The 24,838-nt window shown below is 56.6% G+C and overlaps 2 protein-coding genes across 5 annotated transcripts in view; one reads left to right on the forward strand and one right to left on the reverse strand.

Annotated features, from left to right (window-relative positions):
- Nucleotides 1-12,040, forward strand: part of TNIP1 (TNFAIP3 interacting protein 1) — a 46,469-nt gene extending 34,429 nt beyond the window's left edge. For 3 of the 4 annotated variants that reach the window (XM_067567075.1, XM_067567073.1, XM_067567074.1), the window contains exons 9-18: nt 900-989; nt 1,499-1,564; nt 2,095-2,226; nt 3,010-3,138; nt 4,025-4,147; nt 4,979-5,104; nt 6,253-6,333; nt 6,849-7,046; nt 7,834-7,924; nt 8,483-12,040. In XM_067567075.1, coding sequence (XP_067423176.1) covers nt 900-989; nt 1,499-1,564; nt 2,095-2,226; nt 3,010-3,138; nt 4,025-4,147; nt 4,979-5,104; nt 6,253-6,333; nt 6,849-7,046; nt 7,834-7,924; nt 8,483-8,526 — 1,080 coding nt within the window. In that variant the 3' untranslated portion in view covers nt 8,527-12,040. The remainder of the gene's footprint in view (nt 1-899; nt 990-1,498; nt 1,565-2,094; nt 2,227-3,009; nt 3,139-4,024; nt 4,148-4,978; nt 5,105-6,252; nt 6,334-6,848; nt 7,047-7,833; nt 7,925-8,482) is intronic. The other variant, XM_067567076.1, reaches the window with a different exon arrangement.
- Nucleotides 12,041-13,532: 1,492 nt separating this feature from the next.
- Nucleotides 13,533-22,734, reverse strand: GPX3 (glutathione peroxidase 3). Its single transcript, XM_067567553.1, has 5 exons — nt 22,549-22,734; nt 16,388-16,541; nt 15,756-15,873; nt 14,883-14,982; nt 13,533-14,758 (listed from the first exon to the last, which is right to left on the reverse strand). The coding sequence occupies exons 1-5, from the start codon at nt 22,633-22,635 to the stop codon at nt 14,552-14,554; spliced, it is 666 nt and encodes a 221-aa protein (XP_067423654.1). The 5' UTR covers nt 22,636-22,734; the 3' UTR covers nt 13,533-14,551.
- Nucleotides 22,735-24,838: the final 2,104 nt, after the last annotated feature.

A 24,838-nucleotide genomic window follows, 5' to 3' on the forward strand; every position in this document is an offset into this window, starting at 1 on the left:
TTGATCTTTGAAGCATCCCTTAGCCCTTCACAGGCTGGTATTTTTAAACTTCCAGGACCCGGTTCTCCCCGTTAACACCAGCTTACCCCCCCTGTTATTGGTGCGCTGCCCCCTGACTCCAGCAGTCCTGCCGCTGTAGAAGGAGGGCAACAGGCCTGGGGCTGGGAATAGGTGCAAGTCTTTATTTCTCTTGCTGTGCCACCCGCCAGCAAGGAGCACGCCGTTGTCAGGGGAGGGACGGTCTTGTGCCGAAGCCCAGAAATGAGGGAGCAGGCGATGTTCCCGGCTTGGCCCGGCTGAGCGGGCGTGTGGGTAATGCTGTTGCCGCCGCAGGCGGCCAGGGGGCCAGATGAGTGCGGCTCACGCCAGTAACAGGAGCGAGCGGGGGGTGGTGGGCAGAATTAAAAGGCAGTAAAGCCGAAGCTGAAGGCTGATCTCCCATGAAGTAGAAGGCCTCCCCTGCCATTGTAGGCAGCTGGCTGGCTGCTCTCCTCCAGAGAGGGGGAGATGTACTTGTCCCCAGAGACGGGAGGGTAGAAGGGGGGCAGGACTGAGGCAGACACCAGATGGCGCTGTGCAGGACACGTGTCTCCTGGGCTGGCCGATGGCGGGCAGAATCAAGGGGTTATGAGGACCGGCCAGTGGGCTGTGCCTGGGCTGCGAGTTCAGGTTCTGCCCAGAGAGACCAGCGCCAGGCTGGTGTCATGGGGGGGCGGGGGAGTTGGTTCTGCTCCGTGCTGTGTGGGCCATCGCTGTGTAGACAGCAGGAGCGCTGTTGACGGCGGGACAGCTGGGGCCGGCAGCTGTCGGACGTAGGACTCCTCCCCCTTTCCTCACCGTGGGGTGTGCCTGGACCCGCTGCCATGGAAGTGCTGAGGGTTTGTCTGCGTTGTCCTCAGAGCGGGGTGCCGGCAGAGAAAGCGTCGGGCCAGGGCGTGACGGGGGCAAGTGAGAAGAAGGTGAAGGTCCTGGAGCACCAGCGCAACGAGGTGAGACGGGTGTGGAGCGGCCCGGGACGGACGGGGGCTGTTGGCTTAGTGCGTCGGCCTTTCCCCCGAAGGCGTGCCAGGCCTGGGTGAGGCTGAGAACGAGTCGGGCGGCCTGGAGCAAATGTATGCCCGTTGCAAAGCAGCCCCCCTCCTTGGCACGGCAGGCAGTGTCTGCTCTGGGGTGCCCGGGAGCAGAAGGGGAGCTGTGGATCAGGCTGACGGAGTTGCACTGCCGGAGTTGACCTGCCCCCTGCTTGTCCGTAATATTCCTGCCGTGTCTCCTGCTGGAGCTGCTGGTTGCTCAGTAAAAGTCCCCGAAGCAGGACGGCTTTAAAATTAATGTTCCGCTTGTCTTCTGAGAGCATGAGCCCAGCTAGTGGGAGAAGAACTGGCTTCTGCTTGGGTGCTCCGCTCTCCTGGGAGAGAGAGACAGACACTCGGGGTAGGAGACTGGCAGGCTGCAGACTCCTGTTGGTCCGGGGCCCGGCTAACTCTGTGTCTTTCTCTAGCTGCTGGAGGTGAACAAGCAGTGGGACCAGCACTTCAGGTCCATGAAGCAGCAGTATGAGCAGAAGGTAACTCCTAGCTGTCAGCAATCTGCCATGCAGCTTGCTTCTGGGCACAGGAATCCCTTTGCGGATGCCGTGTTAATAATGCACATGTGAGCGTTGCACAGAGACTATTCCGGGCACACTGTACTTCTCCTGCTAATGGGGACTGTGGAGTTCTGCTGAACCGTCTTGGAGGTGAACGCGTGTGTGTTTGCAGGGAGTAGCGTGGGCACAACTCCGGTATCCCCAGCCCTCTGAGTGCACTCTCCTTTCCCCAGGCAGAAACTCTCCCGAATCTCTCTCCCCACCCAGAAAGCCGTTCATTCCCCCCTCCATCCACGCCAGTGTGTAGGCATCTCTGGCCTTCTCATCACTGTGGTATCGGAGCCCTTCTCTATCTTGGAAACGCCTGTTGCATGCCTGACACAGGTGGGGAGAGGCAGCTGGAAGAGCCCTGGGACATTTTAAATTAAAAGGCAGATGGGCAAATGCACCTCTGCTGAGCGCACATGCTGCAGTCCAGACGGTCACCTGGCTGCCTTGTCCCCCGGCAGATCACAGATCTCCGCCAGAAGCTGGCGGACTCGCAGAAGGCGCTGAACGAGCTGGAGAAAGAGCGGGAGCAGAAGCAGAGGGACTTCGACCGCAAGCTTCTCCTGGCGAAATCCAAGATTGAAGTGGAGGAGGTGAGTCCTGCGTGGCGCTGTGCCCTCCCTGCACCCAGGAGCTGGGCAGAAACTCCAGGCACTGGTGCGTTGGCGTCCTCTAGCGACAGAAACATGGGCTCTTGCCAGTACATCTTCTCCCTCTGCTCCCCAGATGTCTCCTGAGCCAGGCCTCTTTGGCTGAGTCACAGCCACTATGTCAAACAAACCCCGGGCCAGGGTACAGATGAGACAAGATGCCTCCAGGCTCTGTGAGGACAAAGCAATCCTTCTGCATGCCTTGCCTCGGAGCAGCCTGTGGCTCTCTGGGGCACTCTGCCCCTCGCTGCATCTCTCCTGCCTGCAGTGGGATGGGAGTGAACTCCTGGAAGGAGGCTGTGTCTTCTCAGGCCCCAGGAACAGGGCTGCCACCCCACCTGCCCTGCAGCACCAGAGCCTGCCACGGGGCCTGGGCAGCAGGAGCTGTCTCTGCTTTCAGCCCCTGGTGTGGGGCGGGGGAAGGAGGTGCAGAAATCTGCTGAGCCCTCCCTTGGGGCCGGTTTTAGTTGAGGGAAGGGCAGAGGTCTGACTAGACCCACTGCTGCTGGTCCAAGGCCGTGCGCTGCTGGGCAAGAGGACACCTTCCCAAGCGGAGCAGAGGCGCTGCTCTCTGAGCTCCCCGGCGCTTGAACCGAGGGGCGAGTCTCGCCGCGCTCTGCTGCCCGCTTCTCCCTCCCGTCTGTGCCCAGGGACGCCTGGGAGGAAGGGCGACTGGGCACGCCAGGCTGCGCTTTCCTCTGACCTCCTTGCGTCTTGCTCTTTCAGGCTGAGAAGGAGAGTCTGGCTGGGGAGGTGAGGGATCTGAAGCAGAGGGTCAGATTTCTGCAGGAGCAGCTGGCACCGGTCACCAGGCAAAGGGAGTACCAGGAGAAGGAGATCCAAAGGCTAAACAAGGTGGGCTGCCCGGCCATGCCCGTCCCAGTCCCTGATTTGGCTTCCAAGGACCCAGGCTTTCTGCTTGTTCCAATAGGCGTTCCTCTATCTGTGGCAAACTGCAGGTCCCCTGGCTCCCTGGGCACTGCCTGCACCTCAGATCGGGGCAGGAGAGGCCGTGCTTTCCAATGCACCGTGTCTCAGAGCAAGGCAGCGGCTCCCCCTTTTCCTCCGCCTCCTCCCAGCTGGACAGTAAACCCAGAGCAGCTGCTCCCCGTCCTGCCTTCCTGGCCAAGATCTTTCCCGGAAACCTTCCCGACAAGCTGTGCGGCCCCAGAGAGCTGCGGCCCTGGGAGTCCCGCAGTGCCCAGAGAGGGGAAGTGCTAACGTCCTAGGAATTCCCTGAGCCGAAGGAAGAAAGCTTTCTCCCCCGTGGGAAGGGTCTCGGATGGATTCTGCCTCCCTCGCCCAGCTCAGGAGTGTGTGTGCTCACGCTGCTGGGGGATTGTGGCAGGGCCTCCGCTTATGGCTCCGTCAGACAGTGGGAGGGCAGCTGCTTCTGCTCGGGGCACTTTGCTACAGCTCATCGGTTGGTAGTGGTGGGTCTCGAGGCTTCCAGGTCAAGTCTGGGCTGACAGCGATAGCAGGATGTTCCAGGAGGTGGAAAGATGGGGCTTTAGTTTCTTTTAATCAGAAACCGGAGCAGGAGAGGAGGAAGGGGCTGGGTGGTGGCCGTTCTCTGCACCTTCGCTGTGTGCTCGGCTTATCTGCACTAACGCTGGATATTGCCTCTTCAGGGGCTTCTGTGACATCAGGGGTCTCACCCCCTTCCCGCTGGGCCTCTGCCCCGCTACAGACAGGCCTGTCGGGAGGGCTGCAGTGCCTAACGGATCTCTCTCCCCCTCAGGCCCTGGAGGAGGCCCTGAATGCCCAGGCCCCTGCCCCTTCCACACTCAGTAACGCCATGGAGCTGGTGGGGAGCATGAGACCACACGAGCTGCTGACCCAGAACGAACTCCTAAAGCAGCAGGTGAGGAGGGATGGTGGCTTTTTCTCTCACTCTGGCTCCCTGAGCAGGGCTAGTACAGGCTGCAGGGAGCGCTTGCCCTCAGACGCTGGGAGGGGTCTCGTATCTCTGAGCAGACACTCCCAGCTTCAGGGCCTTGGGTTCCCACCAGTGCGGGCAGCTGGGGACTGGAGAGCAGCTCCACTGAGGTGCCCCTGGCTTGACTCTGGTGTAACTGGGAAGAGGCTGTAAAGATAGCAGCCTTTAACTACCTGAACGGGGGTTCTGGGGAGGATGGGGCTAGGCTGTTCTCAGTGGTGGCAGATGACAGGACAAGGAGCAATGGTCTCAAGTTGCAGTGGGGGGAGAAGGTCTAGGTCGGATATTAGGAAAAACGTTTTCACTAGGAGGTGGTGAAGCACTGGAATGGGTTAGATGGAGATTCCACATCTCCCTAGTATTTAAGGCCCAGCTTGACAAAGCCCTGGCTGGGATGATTTAGTCGGGGTTGGCCCTGCTTTGAGCAGGGGTTGGATTAGATGACCTCCTGAGGTCCCTGCCAACCCTCATCTTCTCTGGTTCTGTAAGAGCACCGTTGCTGGTCTCTGACCCTAGCGCCATTCAGGCCTCAGCTGGAAGGAGGGTGTCGCTCTCAGACACGTCAGCGGTGCCCCGGTCTGACGTGGGCTCGCACGGTTGGCTGGTCTCGTAGCTCTAAGCCCAGCGCGACTTCGTAACTCAGATGGGCCCGAAGAATTGCAACGTGTCTGCAGAGGGGCCCGGCCTGCCACCCTCTGGCCCCCGCGGGGGGTGTCTGAGCAGGGTGCAATGACCTCCTGCCTCTTCTCTTGCCAGGTGAAGATCTTCGAGGAGGACTTCCAGCGGGAGCGGAGTGACAGGGAGCGAATGAACGAGGAGAAGGAAGAGCTGAGACAGCAGCTGGAGAAGCTCAAGAAGCAGTTAACAGCCTCTAACAACCAGGTAGGGGTGTGGGGGGTTGTGCTCTGGACCCTTCCATGCTCTGCTGCTTAGGTCAAAGGGAGTTTTGGGGATGGGGGAGAGGAGTCTGCACCCCCCCCCCCGAGCCTTCAACTCGGGGACACGCCAGCATGTGCCATTTGCATGGGTGTGTTGACACAGCCAGCGCTGGGAGAGCTGCCTGGGCACGAGTGGAAACCCATTGGCAATGGAGCCGGCTCTCTTGACACGATCCTTCCCCGACCCCCCTCCGCCCCCCCAGTTGTGCTAGTCGGCCGGCAAGCTGAGACTTTGCATCCCAGCCGTGTGGTGGGCGCGGCTCATCCCCCATGCCGCACAGGTGAGGTGGAGGGGAGCCCGTGGGGAAGGGGAACTCGTGCGGGAGAAGAGGGCGGTTTCCATGGTGCTTTGGGGTCAGCAGGGGCCGGGGAGCAGAGACCAACCCGGGGACACGCGCATTCACAGCATGCAGGGCCCTGCGATCCCAGTTGCAGCCCCGCCTAGGAAGGCGAAAGGCCTGTGTCCCCCGGGCAGGAAAGACTGTGTCAGCAACAGCGTTCGGGTCAGCGCTCCCACCCTGGCTTTGCTGGGGAGGACGGGGGGCAGGGGGGGTAATGCAATGAAGGCCTCCTTTGCGGCCTGGCTTCCCACCAGCCCCGAGGGTCAGTCAGTGAAAGGATATTGAGATTCAGCTGTTGTCTTACCTCCCCCGGGCCCTGGGGAGCGCCGCGCTGAGGCGGGTGGGGGTGATTTGGGCCTGTTGTCTGGGACGTTAAGGATCTCTTCTCCTGGCGGGGGGAGCCAAGAGATGTGTGCGGAGGAGCCGCCCCCCCCCCCCCCCTCCGGCCGTCGCAGCCCCGGGCAGCAGCTGCTTGGGCTTCTCTGTTTGAAGACGTGCAGAAACTGCCCCCTTGGGGAGATTTGGGGCTGTCCCCCACTTCCCCTCTCGCCCCCCGCGCACAGCCCAGGATTGGTTTTCAAACCCTCGGGGTTCATGCTAAGGGCAGACCGGCAGCGGCTCCACCTGCCCAGTGCCAGGGGCGTGGCGGGGGGCCAGCGGCAGCATCTGAGAGGGGGAGCTGGTGCTGTGCGTCAGCCCCCTCTCCGTCCTGACCCCCGGCCTTCTCCCCCTGCCCCTGCCTCTCCTCCAGCTGCGCATCTCCAAGGACGACTACCAGAGAGAGAAGGAGGAGAAGGAGAAGCTGAAGAAGCTGCTGAAGCAGCACAAGCAGGTATGGGGCGTGGGGGGCGGAAGCAGCTCTCCCGTCATGGGGATGGCGGAGCTGGCCAGGACAATGCGTGTCCCATACAGAAGAGCCAGGGGCTGGCTTTTTCTGGGGGAGCGGGGGGTTGAGAGGGGAGCAGCTGTGGTTTAGATGCCCTGGCTGTAAAAACCCTGCATGCTGTTAGGGAGGCTAAGAAATCCGAAGGTGTGGCAGGGTTGCCAGTGGGCTCTCTGCCCCCAGCACAGAAGGGATGGGGCGGGTGGGTGTCTGGTATCACCACTGAAGTTGCTGTCGGTGATGGTGGGGGCTGAACCTGCCCTTGGCTGGGGCCAGGATCAGAGGAGACGAAGCAAATTTACCCTATCTAGGATCTTGTGCCAAGTGCCTCTCAGCCAGAGCTAAGGATCAGGGTTCGTGGTGCCCAGAGGCTGCAGTGATGGGCACAGATGGGTGGAACGGGATCTGTATAAGCTGGGCTGTCTTGGCTTTGCTCCTGACTCTGCCCCTCCTGCCCCTTGCAGGCGTCTGGAGAGAGGTTGAACCCCGAGCCTCTCCCGGGACCTCTCGGCCCTGCCTTCCCCGTGTACCAGTTCCAGTACAGCCCTCCAGGGCCCCACCACGTCTACCGAGGCTGTGAGGACTGGCAGCAAATCCGGTACCCGCCTTTGGCAATGGCAGGCGAGCATCCGCCGATGCAAAACTTCCACCCCTTCCCTCCTGTGAGTACGACCTTCGGAAGGCATAACCACCCCTACTCCGCGCACGCCCCTCCCAGCCTCTCCTGCAGCGTCTGGATGTATTTACAGGCCAGGCTGTTCCTGTCGCACAATCCCCAGGTGGCAGCCTGACCACCTCCTTCCACTCCTCCTCCTGCCAGCTAAGTGTGGGCAACGGCCTGCATTCACCATGGGCCTTGCTCCTTATCCGGAGGGAGTCCCGCTGTGCTCACATCCTGCGTGGGCAGTCATCATGAGTGCATGCACCCATCAGGTGACTGATGACTTGTACAAATGACTGGTCCGGGCAATTTGCACATGCTACTGGTGGTCCGCAGATGGCATGTGACTTGCCCAAGGCCGCGAATTGATGCAGTGGCAGAGCACTCAGGAGTTGGTGGTTGATGGATCCCATGCTCCCTCTGCTGGACTCAGGCCACTGATGAACTAAAATGTCAGTGCCTGTCTCTTACCTCACTGATATTTTCCTCCACCCATCTATCTTTGCCCCCAGCGCTATAGTAACTGAGATTCTCACATTCTTTTTTGCATTTATCCCCGGGAGGCAGGGAGAGTGTACAAAGGGAAACTGAGGCACAGAGCTCAAGGTCACACAGGAAGTCTAGTGGAGCAGAGAATTAAACCTGGGTCCCCCAAGTCTCAGGCGAGGGCCCTGCCTGCTGAACTATCCCTCCTACACCCCCTTCTTCCTCCCGCTACGTTGTTCTGTTGGCAATCGGAACCCACATGCCCTCCCTCACGCTGTCCTGTTCCCCCCTCTCCCTTCCAGCCCGAATACACCTGGCGCCCAGCTTGTGCTGTGTCAAGGAACCAGAACCCCCCAGCTGTGGAGGGAGTGAAACCGCTGCCCAAGGAAGCCGGTAAGGAAACGCTGCAGCGTCAGACACGCCAGGGGTTACTTTCCTCCTGCTGAGGGTGGCTCTGCTTGGGAACCCCAGATGGCCACCGTTCGTGTTCGGGCTTAGATGGGCACCGCGTACTGCAGGGCATTGAGGCAGTGGGGCTGGACCTTTGAATCCCATCTGTGATCGGGAGTGAGCCTAGCTTGGCAATGGCTTTCCCATGGCGTGGACCCACTGCACCGGGGCGGGGGGTGGCGTCTGCTCAGCAGGATCCCTAAGCTGTAGCAGAACAGACTGAGGCGCTTTGGGAGCGCGGGGGGTGAGGGGAAGCTTGCGCCTCACCTCTGCCAGTACTCGGCCCCTGCAGTTCAGCAGCGTGAAAACACAGGTTTCGAAGCTGATAGGACAGTTAAGTAAAGGCTTGAGATGCCCCTAATAACTCCCTGTCCCAGCACATGGGAGGCTGCTGTGATCTCTTTCCAAATGGCAATGAACCGGCTATAAATAGGGTGTGCGCAAGACGCCCGGTGCCTGGAGTGATACTGACACGACGCGGGTGTGTTTTCTCTCTTCCAGAACCTGCTGGGCTTGGGTTACCAAAACACCAAAGGCCGGTTTAGCTGTGCGCGGTGGGCTGCTGTCAGAAGAAGAGGGGGGCGGCTGTGCCTGTGTGTATATAGAACCTGCCCCCCGCTAGCTGTCCCCGTTCAGACACGCTGTGTCTCTGTAACGTCAGGTACCTGACGCGCTGGAATGTCTCCCACAGGAGCTACTGAGGAGAGAACGCGCCCCGTGCCCGTGGGAGCTCTAAGGAGCAACTGGGGAGGAGGCAGTTCCCGGGTGCTTCCTGGGCATCCCGACTGGGACCCCACCTCCAGGGGTTATGCAAACACGGCCACGTGCAGTTATCTTGCTTCTAGTCGTGTAGCTTTGGTTTTCGTTTGACTCCCAGACGTTATGCTCCTTATCCAGCTGAGACGGGAGCTTGCATTCTCCAGCATCGCCTGCTGAGACCCTCCCCTTCCCTGTGTTTCAGCAGAGTTGGATGATTTTGCTGCAGCCTGGTTTTTTATTTTAACGTGTGTTTGCTGGTGTACAGCCCCGGTACTAGCAGAGCTCTTTCAAGGGATGCCGGCCGAGAAGGCATCTAATGCCCTGGATGGGTGTGGAAGAGGGGAAAATGTAACTGTGTGTGTGTTCTTTTCATGCTTAAAAAAAGAAACCAAACTGAAGCTAACCCGACTCGATTTGTTCGGATCCTCTACCTGTGAAAACTCTCTAGGCCTGAAAGGGAGAGCTCTGGTCTGAATGGCTTTTAAAGCTTACCGAAAGAGTCCCGAGTCCCGGGCCAAATGTAAATGTTACTCGACTCTCTCCGTTGAAACTCTAAGTCTTGTAGTGCTTGCGCCATGTAGATACTGCCCAGCCCTCTGTACATACATATATATACTCACTCGCTCTCTTCGCCCGGTGTGGCAACCCTCATTCTCTTATTAGACTGACATCACAATCCAGTCTCTTAGCGCTCAGGGGGCCACGCGGCTCTGGTGTGCAGTAACCCTGCCTTTATTGCTCCCAGGGAGCAGGCTCTGAACTCCACCTGTCTTCTCCCACCTCCCCAAAGCAGAGCTGACGAGCCGCCTTTCAGTAAAGAGTTCATATTTCAAGGCCTGCTTCAGCCAGGTACTTAAGCACGTGCCTAATATCCAGCACGCTTGGAAGTCCGTGGCACCTCTCACCTGCTTAAAGGCAAGCGTGTGCTAACTACCTTGCTGGACCGGAGGGGGAGAAGGAGAACCTGACGGAAGCAGCAAAGAATAGACACGAGTTCGTTTGTGGGACCAGTCAGACCTGTTCTACTCTGTCCCGCTTGCGACGTCCTCCTGGGCTTGCCCTGCACCGCACACTCCCCCGGGGAGCCGTTGCGAGCCCTGATTGCAAGCGAAGTGCTGGTGTACTCTGAACAGGAGGCCTCGAGATCTTGCTGTTGATGTTGTTACTGGCAGGGGCTTTGAAGGGAAGACAGGTCTTCCAAGGGGAAAATCGACAGTGAAATAAGGTCTGAGGACAGGGAAGGACTGGCCAAGGTCCGATTCCTCGGGTGCTGGGGAGTTCCCGTGTGGTCTCCCCGGAGAGGCTAACGTGTCTGTTTCTTAGCGCACGTGCAGCGTGTTGTGGTGTGTAATGAATCCGGTGTATGTTAACGTTGACCGCAAATGATAGCGTGTACTTTGGGGGGACTCTAGCCTCTGCCTCTCTTGTGGAAATGTCACATCCCCAGGTCCCCCGAATTCCCTGGTAGCTGCGTAGGCTAGTTCTAGGGATCAATGGCAGATCTCTGCAGCGCCCTAGTGCAGTTCTCTCTCCGTGCCCCTGCTTCTCCTCTTTAATGATCACTTGTAAGGGATGGGAGGGGGAGAGGAAGACTTTTCAGCCAGTCTGCCCAGGGGAGAAAACACCCAACTTCTTGTCCCCCACCCTGTCTTTCCCTACCCCATCTGCTTGGCTTTCCTGTCTGGGTTGTGAATGGACTAACCCCATCCAAGAGAGGTGTTGTGTGCTGTGACCCTGGACAGTCGTCGGACATGGGGGGCGGTAAATTCAGGACATGAGCAGTAGGAAGGATCGCCCCCAGTTCCCTAAATCACTCATGCTTCATTAACCCTGGGGTGAAGGCTGGAATCACATTCGAAGTCGTTTGTGTGTGTGTAGAAATGTGTTACTGGGAGATACGCCTGTCTGTGTGTACACACCCTCCTGTGATCTCTGTGTCAATCTGCTACGTAGACCAGAGGGTGTGAACATAAGCCCCCGGGGAAGCTAGCGGTGGGGGGGGGGGGGGCAGCTGATAGCACTGTCTGTTTGCTGACTCCGCACTGCACACGTTGGAATCCATGGAGTGCAATAGCCCCCTGGCCATACCTGGACTGTTATCCATGATAACACGGCACCTGTGTCCCCAAGAACCTGGGTCTGGCGATCAGTGGCACGTAGAGGAGGCTTTCAGACTGTTAATCGAACAGCGCTGAATGTAGAGAGTTGGCCTCTGCTTATCTTGTTCATGTCAGCAGCCCCATGGTCTTCAAAGGCACTGTTCACATGTGCAAAGCCAGCGGGATTTGGCCACGAGTGTGAGAAGACAAGGCTACCAATATAACCCACGTCAACAGAACTGGCTCCTTGTCTGCCTCTAATGGCTAGTCCATATGCCGAGGTTTGAGTCTGCTTCTGCCTCTGAACCAATAGACCCTGCTCTATTGGCTCAGAATCTGTCCTGCCAGCCCCAGACCAAAGAGCGAGAATAACAGGGAGACCAGCACTGCCTACGGTGACTGAAACCTGCAACTAACGTGCGGGTGTGAAACGCTCCGTCAGTCGCTCAGCTTCGTGGGTCCCTCTGGCTCCCGGTGTCTGTGCCGTTCTGCACCCACCTCCTGGTGTGTATTGCTTTCTGTGCGGCTCCTAAATAACCCAGCCTCTCGTTCCTTTGTTCCGGTTGCTCCCTTTCCCTTCAGTTACCTGTTTGCGTGGGTTAGAGCCCGTTCCTTACTGCTCTTTATCTCAGTCTGGGTTTGTCAATCTTGGCTGAGTTCTTGTATGTGAAAAGCCATCCTTGCTCTCGGTGAAAACCAGCCTGAAGAAGAAGGAGATCCCTGTAGGACTCTTACCCAGTGTCAGCATTAAATCCCTATCTCTGGCTCTGGGCTTCCTTTCTCTAGCCAGTGGCTCTTATTGCAGCTGCAAAGTGGTGAGGGAAGGGCATGAAGGGGCTAATTTTTCTTACCCGTGTCCCCCTGGATTTCCCACCTGGAGAAGACCATTTCCATTTATTGGGGATGTTTCACCATCCATTTTGCCCACCTATCTAAGAGATGCTAATGTTTTAAACTGATGCAAATCCAGCTGCTCAGCCTAGGTTTTGAAATGCCCCCTTCTATAGTAAATACCCTGGAAAACCTTACCTCCTATTCCCCCAGGTGGCAAACGTCTACCCCAGAGACACGCGGATCTTTGGTACACATCTATTCAACAGGCGGGTTGGTTTTTCTGTGCAGAACATTATGATGAATTGTAACGATAACTCTTTGTTTGCAATGCTCCATAATAAACGATCTGGAGATTTTCCACCCCAGCCCTTGTCCCGCATGGGTTTGCTTTGCCTCCTCGCGTGTTCTCAGACCGGCACTTGCCTGGCAGGCTTTGTCATGGCGCAGTGTTAGGACGGCGTCCTGGACGGAATGGTTGGCAGTTTGCTCTTGGTAGCTGTGCTTCTTAACTAGCAATTGCCCAGCTTACCGGACCAGAAACTGCTCCCTCGCCCCCGACACGCGTACCCCCGGCTACCGCGGGGAGCTGGTGGGAGGTGTCGCTGATCAGGCGTCAGCAGCTCCCAGCTGTGCGTGGGGGAGTGAGGGAGAATCGAATCGACCCTGGCACTGAGCAGCAGGGGGAGGCTGGGATAATGACTGGGGGGGGAGCAGAGGTTTCCATGTCGCTCTGGACCAAGCACACCTCCCTCTGGCCTGCTCGTTAGCTGTACAGGTGGAGATGGACGAGCAAGGCACAATGTCACCCCAGCCCCTTCCGCCTGTCTGCACCCCAGGGAGGACAGCCCCACTCCGCCTTGGGCAGCCAGTAGGGACACCCCAGTGCTTCCGCAGCCTCAGTGCTTCCTCCGGTGATGCCCTCCCTCTCTGGGGCGTTAGATTGAAACAGAAGAAGGAGGGAGCTCTCCCTGCGCCAGCCCAGGAGCAGGAGAGGCCAGGGGTTGGTGTGAGTCCTGGACTCGAGACCTGGGTTTATTTCCCTGCTCTGCCGCAGACTTCCTGTGGGACCTTGAGCAAGTCACTTAGTCTCTCTGTGCCCTAGCTGTGACATGGGGAGGGGAGCACTTTGCTACGTCACCTGTACTGAGGACGAGCCCACTAAAGGCCGAGGCACTCGGGTACTCCCACGATGGGGGGGACACAAGCACACATAGCGGGGAAGGGGCTGCTGCACCGGTGAGTCAGGGAGAGGAGAGGAGCTGGGCTTTAACCCTGCCTGCCAGCGAGGTCCGAGCCATCTGCCTGGGGCTTCTCTGGACCCAGGGCATGGCCTGCCGCAGTCTGCTGTGGCAGCTGGCGTGGTGTGGGGCATGGGTGGGTTCAGCCCCACGGCCCAGGAAGGGGAATCCTTTGACACCGTGTGGCGGGAGGGTTCGTGCTAAACGGGAAGAGACAGGGAGGAGCTGAGGTGTGGTAGGAGAGAGACGCCCTCGCTCTCCAGGGGTCTGCGGCATTGGCACCACAGAGCGCTCGGCCCACGCCAGCTGGTCCCCGGTCACCCTCGCAGGTAGGGTGAGGACCCCGTGGCCCTGGCTCCCCTGGCAGTGGCACTGTCCTAGGGGCCCTTGTCTGTGGGCTCATCTGGGCAGTGTCATGAGCAGCCTGGCCTTGCTGTCTCACCTGTGGGCTGACAGGAGCTGGGGCTGGAGCCCGGGGGAGAAGCAGAGGACTTGGAGCTGAGAGCTGGGGCCCAACAGGATCAAGTGCCGGATGGACTCGCTGAAACACACCCTTGCCTCCTGGCTGAAAGGAATCCCGCCCCCCAAAGCAAACCTCCTTAAGAGACATGCACGCCCAGCCATGTTTGCACAGCTGTTTATTTTGCATTTCTACAGCGCGAGGCAGGCTGCAGGCGGGCGAGGGAGGAGAAGCTGGGTTCCTGGGGGACAGCAGAGAGCGCAGCCCTGCACAGGAACCGGCAGAGCAGCTTGAATGCACTGGAAGGACTGCTCTACGCCGCCCATGCAGGCTTGGGGCAGGTCCACCCTTTGGGGGCTTTCAGACCTGCCCTTCATGGTGCTGCATTCTCCTGGCACCCGGAGCCCGGGCCCTGCTCTCACGCGCACCCACCGATACGCGCTAAGCCATGGCAGTTAGCGAGAGCTCTCCCGCCAGACAGCGTAGGGCTGCAGGGGGAGCGATGCCAAGGGGCACGTTCCAGGTGGGGAGGGGTGGGGCAATGCACGTTATCCAAGCGTACTTGAAACAGTCCCCATCCGTCACGGAGGGCTCGCGGTCCCTTCCTGAGGGAGGAGGGCTGCCTGTGAAGGCAGTTAAAGCTACTGCACGGGCCTGCTCACTAGTGAGGAGTGGCTTCCAGCCTGCGTCTGTCTAGGCGTGAGGGCGCAGCGGGACGGGTCGCTTTCCGCACTTGCACACGTCATGCAAAGGGTCTTCCCCGTCCACTGAGATTTCCTGTGTCCGTATCCCACTAGGCCGGGGGAAACGGGGCTAATAATGAGTTAGGTTAGGAACAGCAGCTAGGATCGCAGACAGCTCTGCTGGCTACAGAGGTGAGGCCAGGTGGAGATAGGGGACTGGCATTAACTCAAATGTCATTTAAGGCTCCCCGGGTTTCCCCAAAACTTGGTGCAGGGAGTGATGTTTGGGGCCCGTCTCTATAGAGCAGCACGAGTGTGCATGCAAACTAGGCAGCAGAGACCTAGCTTATACCACCCGGACTGGGGTCGTGGCAGAAGGGAGTTTGGATCAGGGGATTCAGGTCCTTGGATGCATTGCATGGAGATTTTTGGCGCTGGATAAAGCGTTGAGTCCCACCCCACCGCCGGACATCTCTACGTTTGCTTTGCCACCGCCCCTAAACGTAGGCCTGCCGTCTCATGTAATCTATGATGTCGTTCTTCACCACGGCCAGGCTGGTCCTGGGGCACCATCTCATCACGGGCTGCCCCGTCGGGCCAACCAAGAACTTCTCGAAGTTCCACTTGATGTCATGGACCTTGAGGGGCTCCCAGAAAAGCCGTTTGGGATCGCCGAAGCTTTCCACCACGGGAGGGCAGGAGTTCTGCGAGGAAAGCAAGGGACAAACGTCAATGAGACAGTGTGCTGGGGGAAAACTAGTCTGCGCCAGCGAGGGTTCCCCCTGACTTGAGGGTTGGGCTCGGGGCAGGGTGGCTGGAGCCACGCACCTTCAGGAAAGTGTAGAACTTCTGTTCATTCTCCCCATTCACGTCCCCTTTTTGAAACAGCTGGAAATTTGGGACAAAGCCGCCCCCAGGCCGGACGTACCTGAAATTGAAGGGGGAGAAGAGTCAGGTTACCGCTCAAAGGAACCTCCAGCCCCATCTCCACCAGGCACAGAGGCAGTGATGCTCCTGCCCGTACGTGCTGCCTGGCCGGCGTAAACCAGCCATACCCCACGTTCTAGACACGGCTGGGACCTGGTCAACAACCGGGCTAGAAAAATGTTTTCTAAATGGTTACTGGGCTCCGTGCCCGGGCAGGCTGTGGGGGCTGGAACAAGTTATAAATTGCCCCCATGTACTGTTACGCTGATGCTGTTTCAAGTGCTGGCGTGGTGGGGCCCCAGCGTCATTTGCTGGGTCTGAGCCTGTCTCTTCCCTGATGTCACAAGCAGCGGGGAGGAGCTTGGGCCAGGGGGGATGCAGCCTGCAGTTATCGGGATGCAGCAATTGCAACTAAAGGACGGGACCCAAAACTACCTGCTTGGCAGCGGGGGTCAAGCAGAAATTGTCCTTTTGCATTCCTGCCACACGCGAAGTGCAGCGTGCTTGGTTCTGCCCGGATTCACGCTCCCGAAGGCTTGTCAGATACTGTGTCAGAGCAGCTGGCTGTAATTCCCCTTTGGCTAAGCGTGGTGCAGACACACCTCAGGGAGTCAATGCCATTGCTGTTACTAAGATCCAGGGTACCCACTGCCCATTTCCACCCCCTTCCAGCATAGGCGGAAGCCAGGGCATTTAGAGGCGAGAACCCAGAGCAGTCACCCTCCCACCCCCCGCGGAGCTCAGGCCCCAGCGTCACTCAGCTGCCAGACTCACTTCAGCGCAGGCAGGATTTCGGAGTTCTCGCCAGGTTCTTGTTTGCCAAATTGGTTGCTTGGGAAGCCCAGGATGACCAGGCCATAGGGCGCCAGCTCATTGTGTAGTGCATTCAATTCTGCGCACAAGAAAACCCAGCCAGAAACGGGTTAGTTGGGGCAACAGATGTGTCCCCACCCCCGGTGTCATGCAGTGTCACCAAGCGGCCGGCTGGAGTTTGAGAGAGGGCCCACGGGTGATGTTTGGAGCCTGGCCTGGCTGGGAAGCTGAAGCGCAGGGGAGGCAGGAGAGGACTCGGGTTCTCTACCTCTCCCAGGACGCTGAGATCAGGATCACGTTGCATGTCTCCAAGCCCAGGGCCAGAAGTTCGGAGATTCTCCTTCAGCAGCAGGGAGCTCCACGCCATTGCGTCAGCCTCCTCGGTCCCACAACAAACCAGCCATGACCCCGGCACCAGCACTAGTTCTGCACTAGCAGAGCCCCCCCATTGCTACTTCCTCTTTCATTTCACAACCTTCCTTTTCTCTTTGCCCAGCCCCAGGCCCCCCATGTCCCGTGGTGCACAGAGGACGGCAGGGCAGCACGCTATGGGAAATACGCCTCCCTCCCTTGCTGCAGGGCGGGGATCTTACCCAAGTACTGCTTGGTGAGCCCTCAGTAGGTGGCCACGTTGACAAAGAGGATCATCTTCCCTTTGTACTTCTGGAAGGGGATGTACTCTTCCCCGTCTAGGGTGAGGGCCCCGTAGTTGTAGATTGTTCCCTCCACGGAGCTGTAACAATCCACCTGCAAAACAGCAGGGCATGGCCCGTGGGAAGGGGCAGAGCTGGTGAAGGGCAAGCAACAAGGTCCGACAGCCGGGGCTTAAACTAGCGTCTTTAGGCTTTGCTCCGTTTCCCGACAAGTGCTGCCGCGTCCCCCAGTTCCTCACCTGGCTGCCGCCTCCTGGCCCCGCTTGCTGACCAGAGGGGGGCCAACCCACCGTGCTGCTGGGATCCAGGTTTTGCAAACCCGCAGGGGTGGGTGGGTGTGTTTGGCTGGGCTCATGAGAGGGAGGAGACAGCTGTGAAATTCTGCTTGGCTTTTGGTGTCTGAAACCAGCCCCCTCCCTCTCCCCAATCAACCACAGGGAAGGTTGGATCCAGGGTTTATCTACTCCATTTCCCCTTTCCTTAGCACTGCTCCAGCCAGCATTCTCCTTTGTTCACATGCTCCTTTCCTCCAGCCATCCTCCACCCCTTTCTTTGGAGGAATTTGCAGAGAGGACGCACCCAGGGGCCAAGTTGGATGCCATCCTCTGCCCCGGCAAAGGGCTCTGAGAACCCATGCCATGTGGGGCATTCCCAGAGCAAAGCGTGGGTGAGTCATGGCGAAGTGTGTGTTATAGGCACCATCTGTGCTCCTCCCCAGAGGATGTGAGCGGGTGCAGCCCCGTGGCGTTCTCGCAGCTCGTGCTTTTAGCTCTGGAGGTGTCAGGGCAGTCCCTGGTGCCTCGGCCAGGATGGGGGCTGTCACAGGGGCAGCTGGTCTAGCTGCATGCCGAGAGGAGAGAGGGAAATCTGTCCCAAGATTCCCTCTGGGTGAAGGCTGCCTTCCACTTGCATTACACACCGGGGGGGGAGGTCACTCTCGGGAGTTAAATCCTAGTTTACTCTCTCCTGGTGTTCTGAAGAGATGGGCCCTACCAATGCACGGGAGGGCCTCTCCCACGCTGGCTGATGGCGTTAAGCGGTAGGATTCCTCGCCCACATCCTTAGCTGGGTTCAGTGAAGAGCCCGGTCAGGGTGTCTCATGCAAACACTTCCCAGACCCAGCCACCAGCCAATGCTGGGCTCCAGCACGGTGTGGTCGTCCCGCTGGATTCTCATAAACGGTGCGTGACATGCACCGCCCTCCCACCCGGCTCCCCGGACTTTCCAGTGCTGCGGCTGCTCGAATGTTTGCTCCACCCAAGCAGCGGCCACAGAACCGTGGCAGGGAGGAGGAAGGACCGAAAATAGCCACCCTGTGTCAAGAGCAAAGAAGGAACCTGGCGCCTCTTTCCATTGCTGCCCCCTCCGGTAAGTGCTCAAAGGGACCGGGAGACGGCTACGCAGAAGGATTCACAGTGGCTTGCTAATCCTCACTGCCCGGCTCCTGGCCGAGTGACTGTCACCTAGAAACAGGCTGTTACTAGGCTTCCACTGGCACATTTCATCCACAACAGCTGCAAGGGGCGGGAGACTCAGCCACGTCTGTCAGGCGGAGCCGCCGGCTCACAGAGCGGGGAGCCAAATTGCACCCCAAAGTGGCCCGGGTTCTCTGGTCGCCAGGCCAGCTCCAGAGAGACACTGAGAGGAAGAGACCTTTCTAATGAGAGAGAAAGCAATTTTAGCTACTCCCCTGGCAGAGGAAGAGCACTGGCAAGAGAGATTCCCTGCCCCATTCCCTACAGTTCACTAATGGGTCTCAGGAAGGGAAACCTGCTTCTGCAGACTATGGGATAGAAATGGCAAGCACATGGACCAGATCTGGCTAATTCTTTTTGTGTAAGCACTAAGTGCCTAACCCTTAAGGCTGTGAAGGAAACCTTCCTGCGGTGACCTAAGCATAACCAAGGCAGAATGGAGAGTCCCTGAATCTAACAGTAAACAGCTGCTCTTGGAGGCGTGAACTCCCATTCACCGCAATGAGGCGTTAACTCTTAACCCTAATGATGATGCTCAAAGACACCCCTCGGGTTTTTCCAATAAGTTGGGTGTTGAAAATGTGTGTCTAGTTAAAGAGCACAGATTCATAGATCCCAGGGCCAGAAGGGACTATTGTGGTAATCTCATCTGACCTCCCGTATGACAGGCCAGAGAATTTACTAATAATTCCTAGAGCAGGTCTTTTAGAAAAAATCCAATCTTGATTTAAAAATTGTCAGTAAGGCAGAATCCTCCATCACCCTTGGTAAGTGGCTCCAATGGTTAATTACTCTCGCTGTTTCCAGTCTGAATTTCTCTAGCTTCAACTTTCAGCCGCTGGCTCGTGATATATCTTTCTCTGCTAGATTGAAGAGCCCATAATTAAATATTTGTTCCCCACGTAGGTGCTTCTAGACTGTAATCAAGTCACCTCTTAACCTTCTCTTTGTTAAGCTAAATAGATGGAGCTCCTTGGATCTATCACTATAAGGCAGGTTTTCTAATCCTTTAATCATTCTCATGGCTCTTCTCTGAACCCCCTCCAAGTTATCAACATTCTTCATCAATTGTGGACACCGGATCTTGACACAAGTCTTCCAGCAGCGGTCACACCAGAGCCAAATACAGCAGTAAAACTACCTCTCTACTCCTTCTTGAGATTCTCCTTTTTATCTATCCAAGGGTCCCATTAGTTCTTTTGCTCAATGTCGCACTGGGAGCTCATGTTCAGCTGATTATCCACCAAGACCCCCAAATCTTTTTTCAGGTCACTGCTTTCCAGTATAGAGTCCCTCATCCAGTAAGTATGACCTACATTTTTTGTTCCTAGATGTCTACATTTACATTTAGTCACATTAAAATGCATATTGTTTGCTTGTGCCCAGTTTACCAGGCAATCCCGACTGCTCTGAATCAGTGACCTGTCTTCTTCGTTATTTACCACTCCCTCAGTTTTTCTGTCATCTGCAAACTTTAGTAGTGATGACTTTGTTTTCTTCCAGGTCATTAATAAAGATGTTAAATAGCATAGGGCCAAGAACTGGTCCTCCATTAGAAACAAACCTGTTTGATTAGGATTCTCTGTTTCCAGTTACATTTTGAAACCTAATAGCTAGCCAGCTTTTAATCCATTTAATGGGTGCTGTCTTGTATTGTTCAATTTTCTTAATCAAAATGTCATGCAGTACCAAGGCAAACATCTTACAGAAGTCTAAGTAATACTATGTCAGCACTATTTTATCAAACAAACTTGTAATCACCCAAAAAAAAAGTCAAGTTAGTCTGACAGGATCGGTTTTCCATAAACCCATGTTGATTTGCATTAACTACATTACACTCCTTTAATTCTTTATTCATTGAGGCTCTTATCAGCTGCTCTGTTATTTGCCCGGGATCTACATCAGACTAACAGGCCTATAATTACCCAGATCATCCCATTTACCCTTTTTAAATATTGGCAATATTCCTTCCAATATTCTGGAACTTTCCCAGTGTTCCAAGTCTTATTGAAAATCAGCATTAATGCCAGTGAGCTTCTCAGCCAGCTCTTTTAAAACTCTTGGGTGGAAGTTATCCAGACCTGCTGATTTAAAAATGTCTACCTTTAGTAGCTACTGTTTAACATCCTCTTGAGATACTAGTGGAATAGAAAGAGGGTTATCATAACATATGATTACATCATTTGTTTTTCCCCCCCAAATACAGAACAGAAATATTTGACCATTTCTGACTTTTCTGTGTAATTATTGATAATTCTACCATTTCCATCAGTAATGGACCAATACCCATGTCAGGATTCTTTTTGTTCCTAATGCACTTAAAAAACTCCTTACTGACCTTAACTCAGCTGGCCATAAATTTCTCCTTGTGTATCTTTGCTTCCCATATCAATTTTCTACAATTCCTAGCTTCTGATTTATATTCATTACTATCCACTTTCTCTTTCTTCCATTTTTTTATATTTTAGAGCTGCCTTTACTTCCCCTCTACATCAGAGGAGAAGTGAAGAAATAGCCATGGGTCTAAAACCTTCCAAGGTTTGGCTTTTTTGTAAGTTTAACCCCGACTCTGAACTCCCTGAGTTTCTAAGTTGTTGTTTGCATTTTGTTTCACTTTCATGTTCTCAGAAGGCAAGATGCACTCAAAGCGCTGATAGATGCCAGCTTAACTTCCATGAACAGGGTTTAGCTAGCTGTAGCGTGACTGCTATTTGCTATGCTCCTCACAACCATCTTGCTGTTCCAGCCTGTCTGTCAGATCCATCTGTTGCCTCTCACCATCGACTGAGAATGTGAGTTCTTTGCGGGTAGGGGGAACCGCCTTTTCATTAGATGTCTGTACAGCACCTAGCACAGTGGGGGCACTTCCCTGAGTGGGGTTCGATGTGCTACCTTAGTCTGCAGGATCCGCTACAGAAAATGTTGGGGTGGGGGAGGACTAAGCATTACTGCAATAATTGTATCTAATTATCTCATGCAAACTGGCATGCATTTCCCCCATGTCCAGCATGAGGGTGTCAGCACACCTGTCTCACTTCATCACCCTGCAGCCCTTCCTTCTGGCACTGTGGGGCATCTAGAATTATCTTCCCCATGCCATCTGCCCCCCATCCTCTGCCAGTAGGAGGGCAAGGTAGCCTCAGCGCACAGGAGCACAGACAAAACCGGTTTAACAGACGGGGAGCCAAATGGTTGTAGCTTTTCCCCTTTCCACCCCCCTCCTCAGATTCAGTCCAAGAAGCCAGCACTCAGGGCTTGTGACACCACAGTCCCTTCAAGGCGATGGAGGAGTGATGCAGAGGGGCCAGCCAAGGAATTATGCAGCACTCTGCTCTCACTTAAGCCCTGTGTTGGGAGCTGATCGCCCCGCCAGAGACAAGCACACGGCTCAGCGAGCCTTCCCTGCAGAGCTCTGCCAACGCAACTCGGCCCTCGGCTGTGACAGCTCCGGCTTTCACAGGTCGGGGCACCGCACAATCTGTTTATTATAGATTACTATATTTATTATAGGCGTGGGCACTTCATAATCTATTTACGCGCACAGCAGCCTAGAGAGCAGGGCAGGTCTGTTATCCCCATTGCACGGACAGCCTAAGTGACTCCCCCGAAGTTAGGCAGGAAGTCTGGGGCAGAGCAGGGAGCTGAATTCAGTTCATCTCTCAAATCCCAGGCTCGCGCCCTAATCACTGGACCATCCTGCCTCCTTGGGCACCTCCCACGCCTCTTTTGATGCCCCTCACTCCGGCCCTGCCACTATTCCAGTCCCGGGGTTGGCCTGAGTAGCCTTTGCCCATCACACTGACCTGGCCGGTGCCTTCATGACGTGGCCTGTTAGAACCACCAAACTCGTTCCTGGTAACGTGAAGGGGGCTCAAACCCTGTTTCTAAGCAAGGATCCCGGCTGACTTAAGCAACCGAGACAATGACGCTGATTCGATGTCTTCCTCTAAGATTCCCAGGCAGCCAGTCTCAGGGGAATAACCGTCCCCAGGGGCCCCAGGACTCACAAACAGCTTTGCACTCACCAAGAGGAAGCTTGCCCCTGACAGCTGAAATGGGGGGGGGGCTGCAACAGCCATAGGCGGGGTGCAGCAAGGGAGCAGGGAGAAGAAAAGGCAGAGTCTGTGCTCCCTGCACGAAGGCCATGGATTTAAAAGAGTGAAACCAAGTTAGGCACAAGGGAAAGAGGGAATCAGCTGGGAGAGGGAATGAGAAATTACCCCTTCCGCCCCCCCCACAAATCAATGCATTCCCCTTGTTTGCTGGCTGAGAGCTGGGAACTGGCCCAGGCCAAGCCCCATGAGCCAAACACCCATTGGAAATGGGAACTTTGACCCACATTTTGCAAACAGCCCCTTTCTGGAGGGGGGAGGGGGAGCCGTTGGCTCCCCACCCCAATCCCGCCACACCAGAACTTGGGGGCATTGAAATCCAGATCCAATTTGTGCCCCTCTTCCCTGATGAGTGTAGGGGAGAGACACCCCCCCACCGCCAGGGATGAAGGATGCTCGCCCAACCCCAGCATGCCCCACAGCTGGTCCATGGGGCCTGGCACCTTCACAAGCCCCCATTGCACCATGCCAAAGCACCCACCCTGCTCTCTGGGGAGGGGGGATTTCCCCTTACCTTCCCTTTCTCCTGTCCCTGGTTAGGCTGAACTAACCCAGCCAAGATCAAGGGGAAAATCCATGAGCCTCTGAGTCTGCCCCCCATGGCAGCTGTGGGGTGCACGCACCCTCTTCTTGCCCGCCCGGAGCAGCGAGCCGTCCGGCGTCACTGCCTCTTCCCCAGGCTCTGCCACCTTCCAGCACGGCAGCAGGGAGAAATAAAAGGCTGAGTCCGAGTCCTCCTAACCAATCACAGGGAGGAACGGATGGCAGGGCTGCTACCAGAGCTATTAACCATGTGGGCCCTGGGCTGTAGCGTGTGCTCCAGAGGGGCTTGGGGGAGGGAGAAAGGGGGTATGGAGCATCTTCAGGCGTCCCAACACCCTGAGGGCTGGAGAGATTAGGTTGCAGGGCTTTGGTTCCGCTTATCAAGCCAGGGCCTCTTTGCAAAACCCTGCCTGGGATCTGAGTGCACACTACAATCATCCTCCAAAGTGTGTGTGTGTGTGTGGGGGGGGGGCTGAAACCAGAGAGTATGGGGTGGAGGTGGGGCGACCAGAGAGCAAGTGTGAGAAATCGGGACGGGGGGGGGGGGGGTAAATGGCGCCTGTATAAGAAAAAGCCCCAATGTCAGGGCTGTCCCTATAAAATCGGGACAGCTGGCCACCCTAGGTGGAAAGGACTGGAAATTAACCACACTAGGGGCCTGGAGATGAGGAGAAATTCATGGCTATTATCGGTGAGTCTCTCCCTTGTGATCCCTCGGGAAATGTACAAGTGCTGCTACTGCTCAATGGTGTCTTACATGCCAAGTGGGGCATGAGAGGGGACAAACCAGCGTTCCGGTGCCAATCCCTGCTCCTCACAGGCTGAGCTCACCCCAAGATGCAAGAAGCTGATAAAACCAGCAGAGAGGCCATGGGGTGGGGAACAAGGAACAAGAAAGAGGGGTATGTTTGCATGGTCGTGGCAGCGGGCAAAGCAGTCAGCGGGAGCTCCCACGGGTAGGCATCAGGCTATAAAATAAAGGCAAATAAAAGCACATCCTGGAGAGGTGATCAGTCCGGGGAGGGGATAGAGAACGGCTGGCACCTTGTTGACACCAGGGAAACAGGCTGGATTTAGGTCAGAGGTTCAGACATGGCCTCTAAGTTTGCCCCTATAATTTTACACGTGCACATAAAATCCTGCATTTGTACATGCAAATGAACCACATGCACACTCCGGTGCTATGTGCGTGCAAATGCAAGGGCTTAAACAACCTTTTGGTCTCAATTCCCTGTGACAGGGCCCCTCAAAAGCCAGCCAGCGTCCCCGAGATCCCCTGGTGACAGAGCTCCTGCACCATCCCACCTCTCAGCGGCTGGTGCAAGGGTGGGGAAAGGCACCCTGCACTGTGCTGATCCCCGGCTGTGTGGCCGCCAGTGTAAATTAAAGCACCCCTCCAGCTGCTCCAGTTTACATGGGGAACGGGGCAGGTAATGGAAGCACACACAGTCCCTTTACACTGTCCTCTGCTCGGGGCACCCAGAGCTCCTGGGTTGCAGAGTCTCTGGCCTGCATGCCATCGCCAGAGCAGCCAGCACCGCTATGGACTCAGTGATGTCACAGATCTCTCGAGAGCCGCACCTGGGCCGCCAGTGCTCTGAGCGGGGAGGGAGCCGTGGGGCTGCGCTGTATGAACACTAGCAAACCCTGCTTCACACTGAACCCTACCAAGAATCCTTGTCCCCTAAACCTTCGCCGCCTGCTCCCCACTGACGCCATCCCTGGGCTCTCAGCGGCCTCCAGGAACGCTGCGATTATTAATGAGGCGCCTGGCCGTGCTGGGCTCTTTACACACGGTTCCTGCTAGATTGCAGCGGGACTAGAGACCAAGGGCTGGGAACAACCCCACGGTGGAGCAGACTGGAGCAGAGCGCAAGCAGCGTGGGTGGGGAGGGCTTGCTCTTCCCCAGGAGGGCTGCTTGGGTTTGGGTTTTGCAGAGTGAGAACAGGTGGAGTCTGGAGGGGGAGACCAGCAAGCCTGATGAGCAGCTGGAATCCATTACAGCGCCTATAAAGGCTGCCCCTCAGCAGAGCAGAAGCCTGTGGGTGTGGACCCAGAGGGAGGGAAGGAAGATGCTTTGCTGGGGTTCTTGGCGCCCTTTCTCTAGCGTAGGGCGGGGACTGGCTAATGCAGGCTGGCGTGGGGAGCAGGAACTCCTTGAAGCTGGTTTACTCAGCTTGGCCTGTGAGCCTCAGTGCACGAGGAGCCTCTCGGCAGGCACCTTACCTGCTTCAGCAAACACATGCAAAACTTCAGCTGG

This window comes from Emydura macquarii, unplaced genomic scaffold, assembly GCF_026122565.2.
Source record: "Emydura macquarii macquarii isolate MOO-44397 ecotype Brisbane River unplaced genomic scaffold, CSIRO-AGI_Emac_v2 contig_2768, whole genome shotgun sequence".
NCBI lineage: Eukaryota > Metazoa > Chordata > Testudines > Chelidae > Emydura > Emydura macquarii.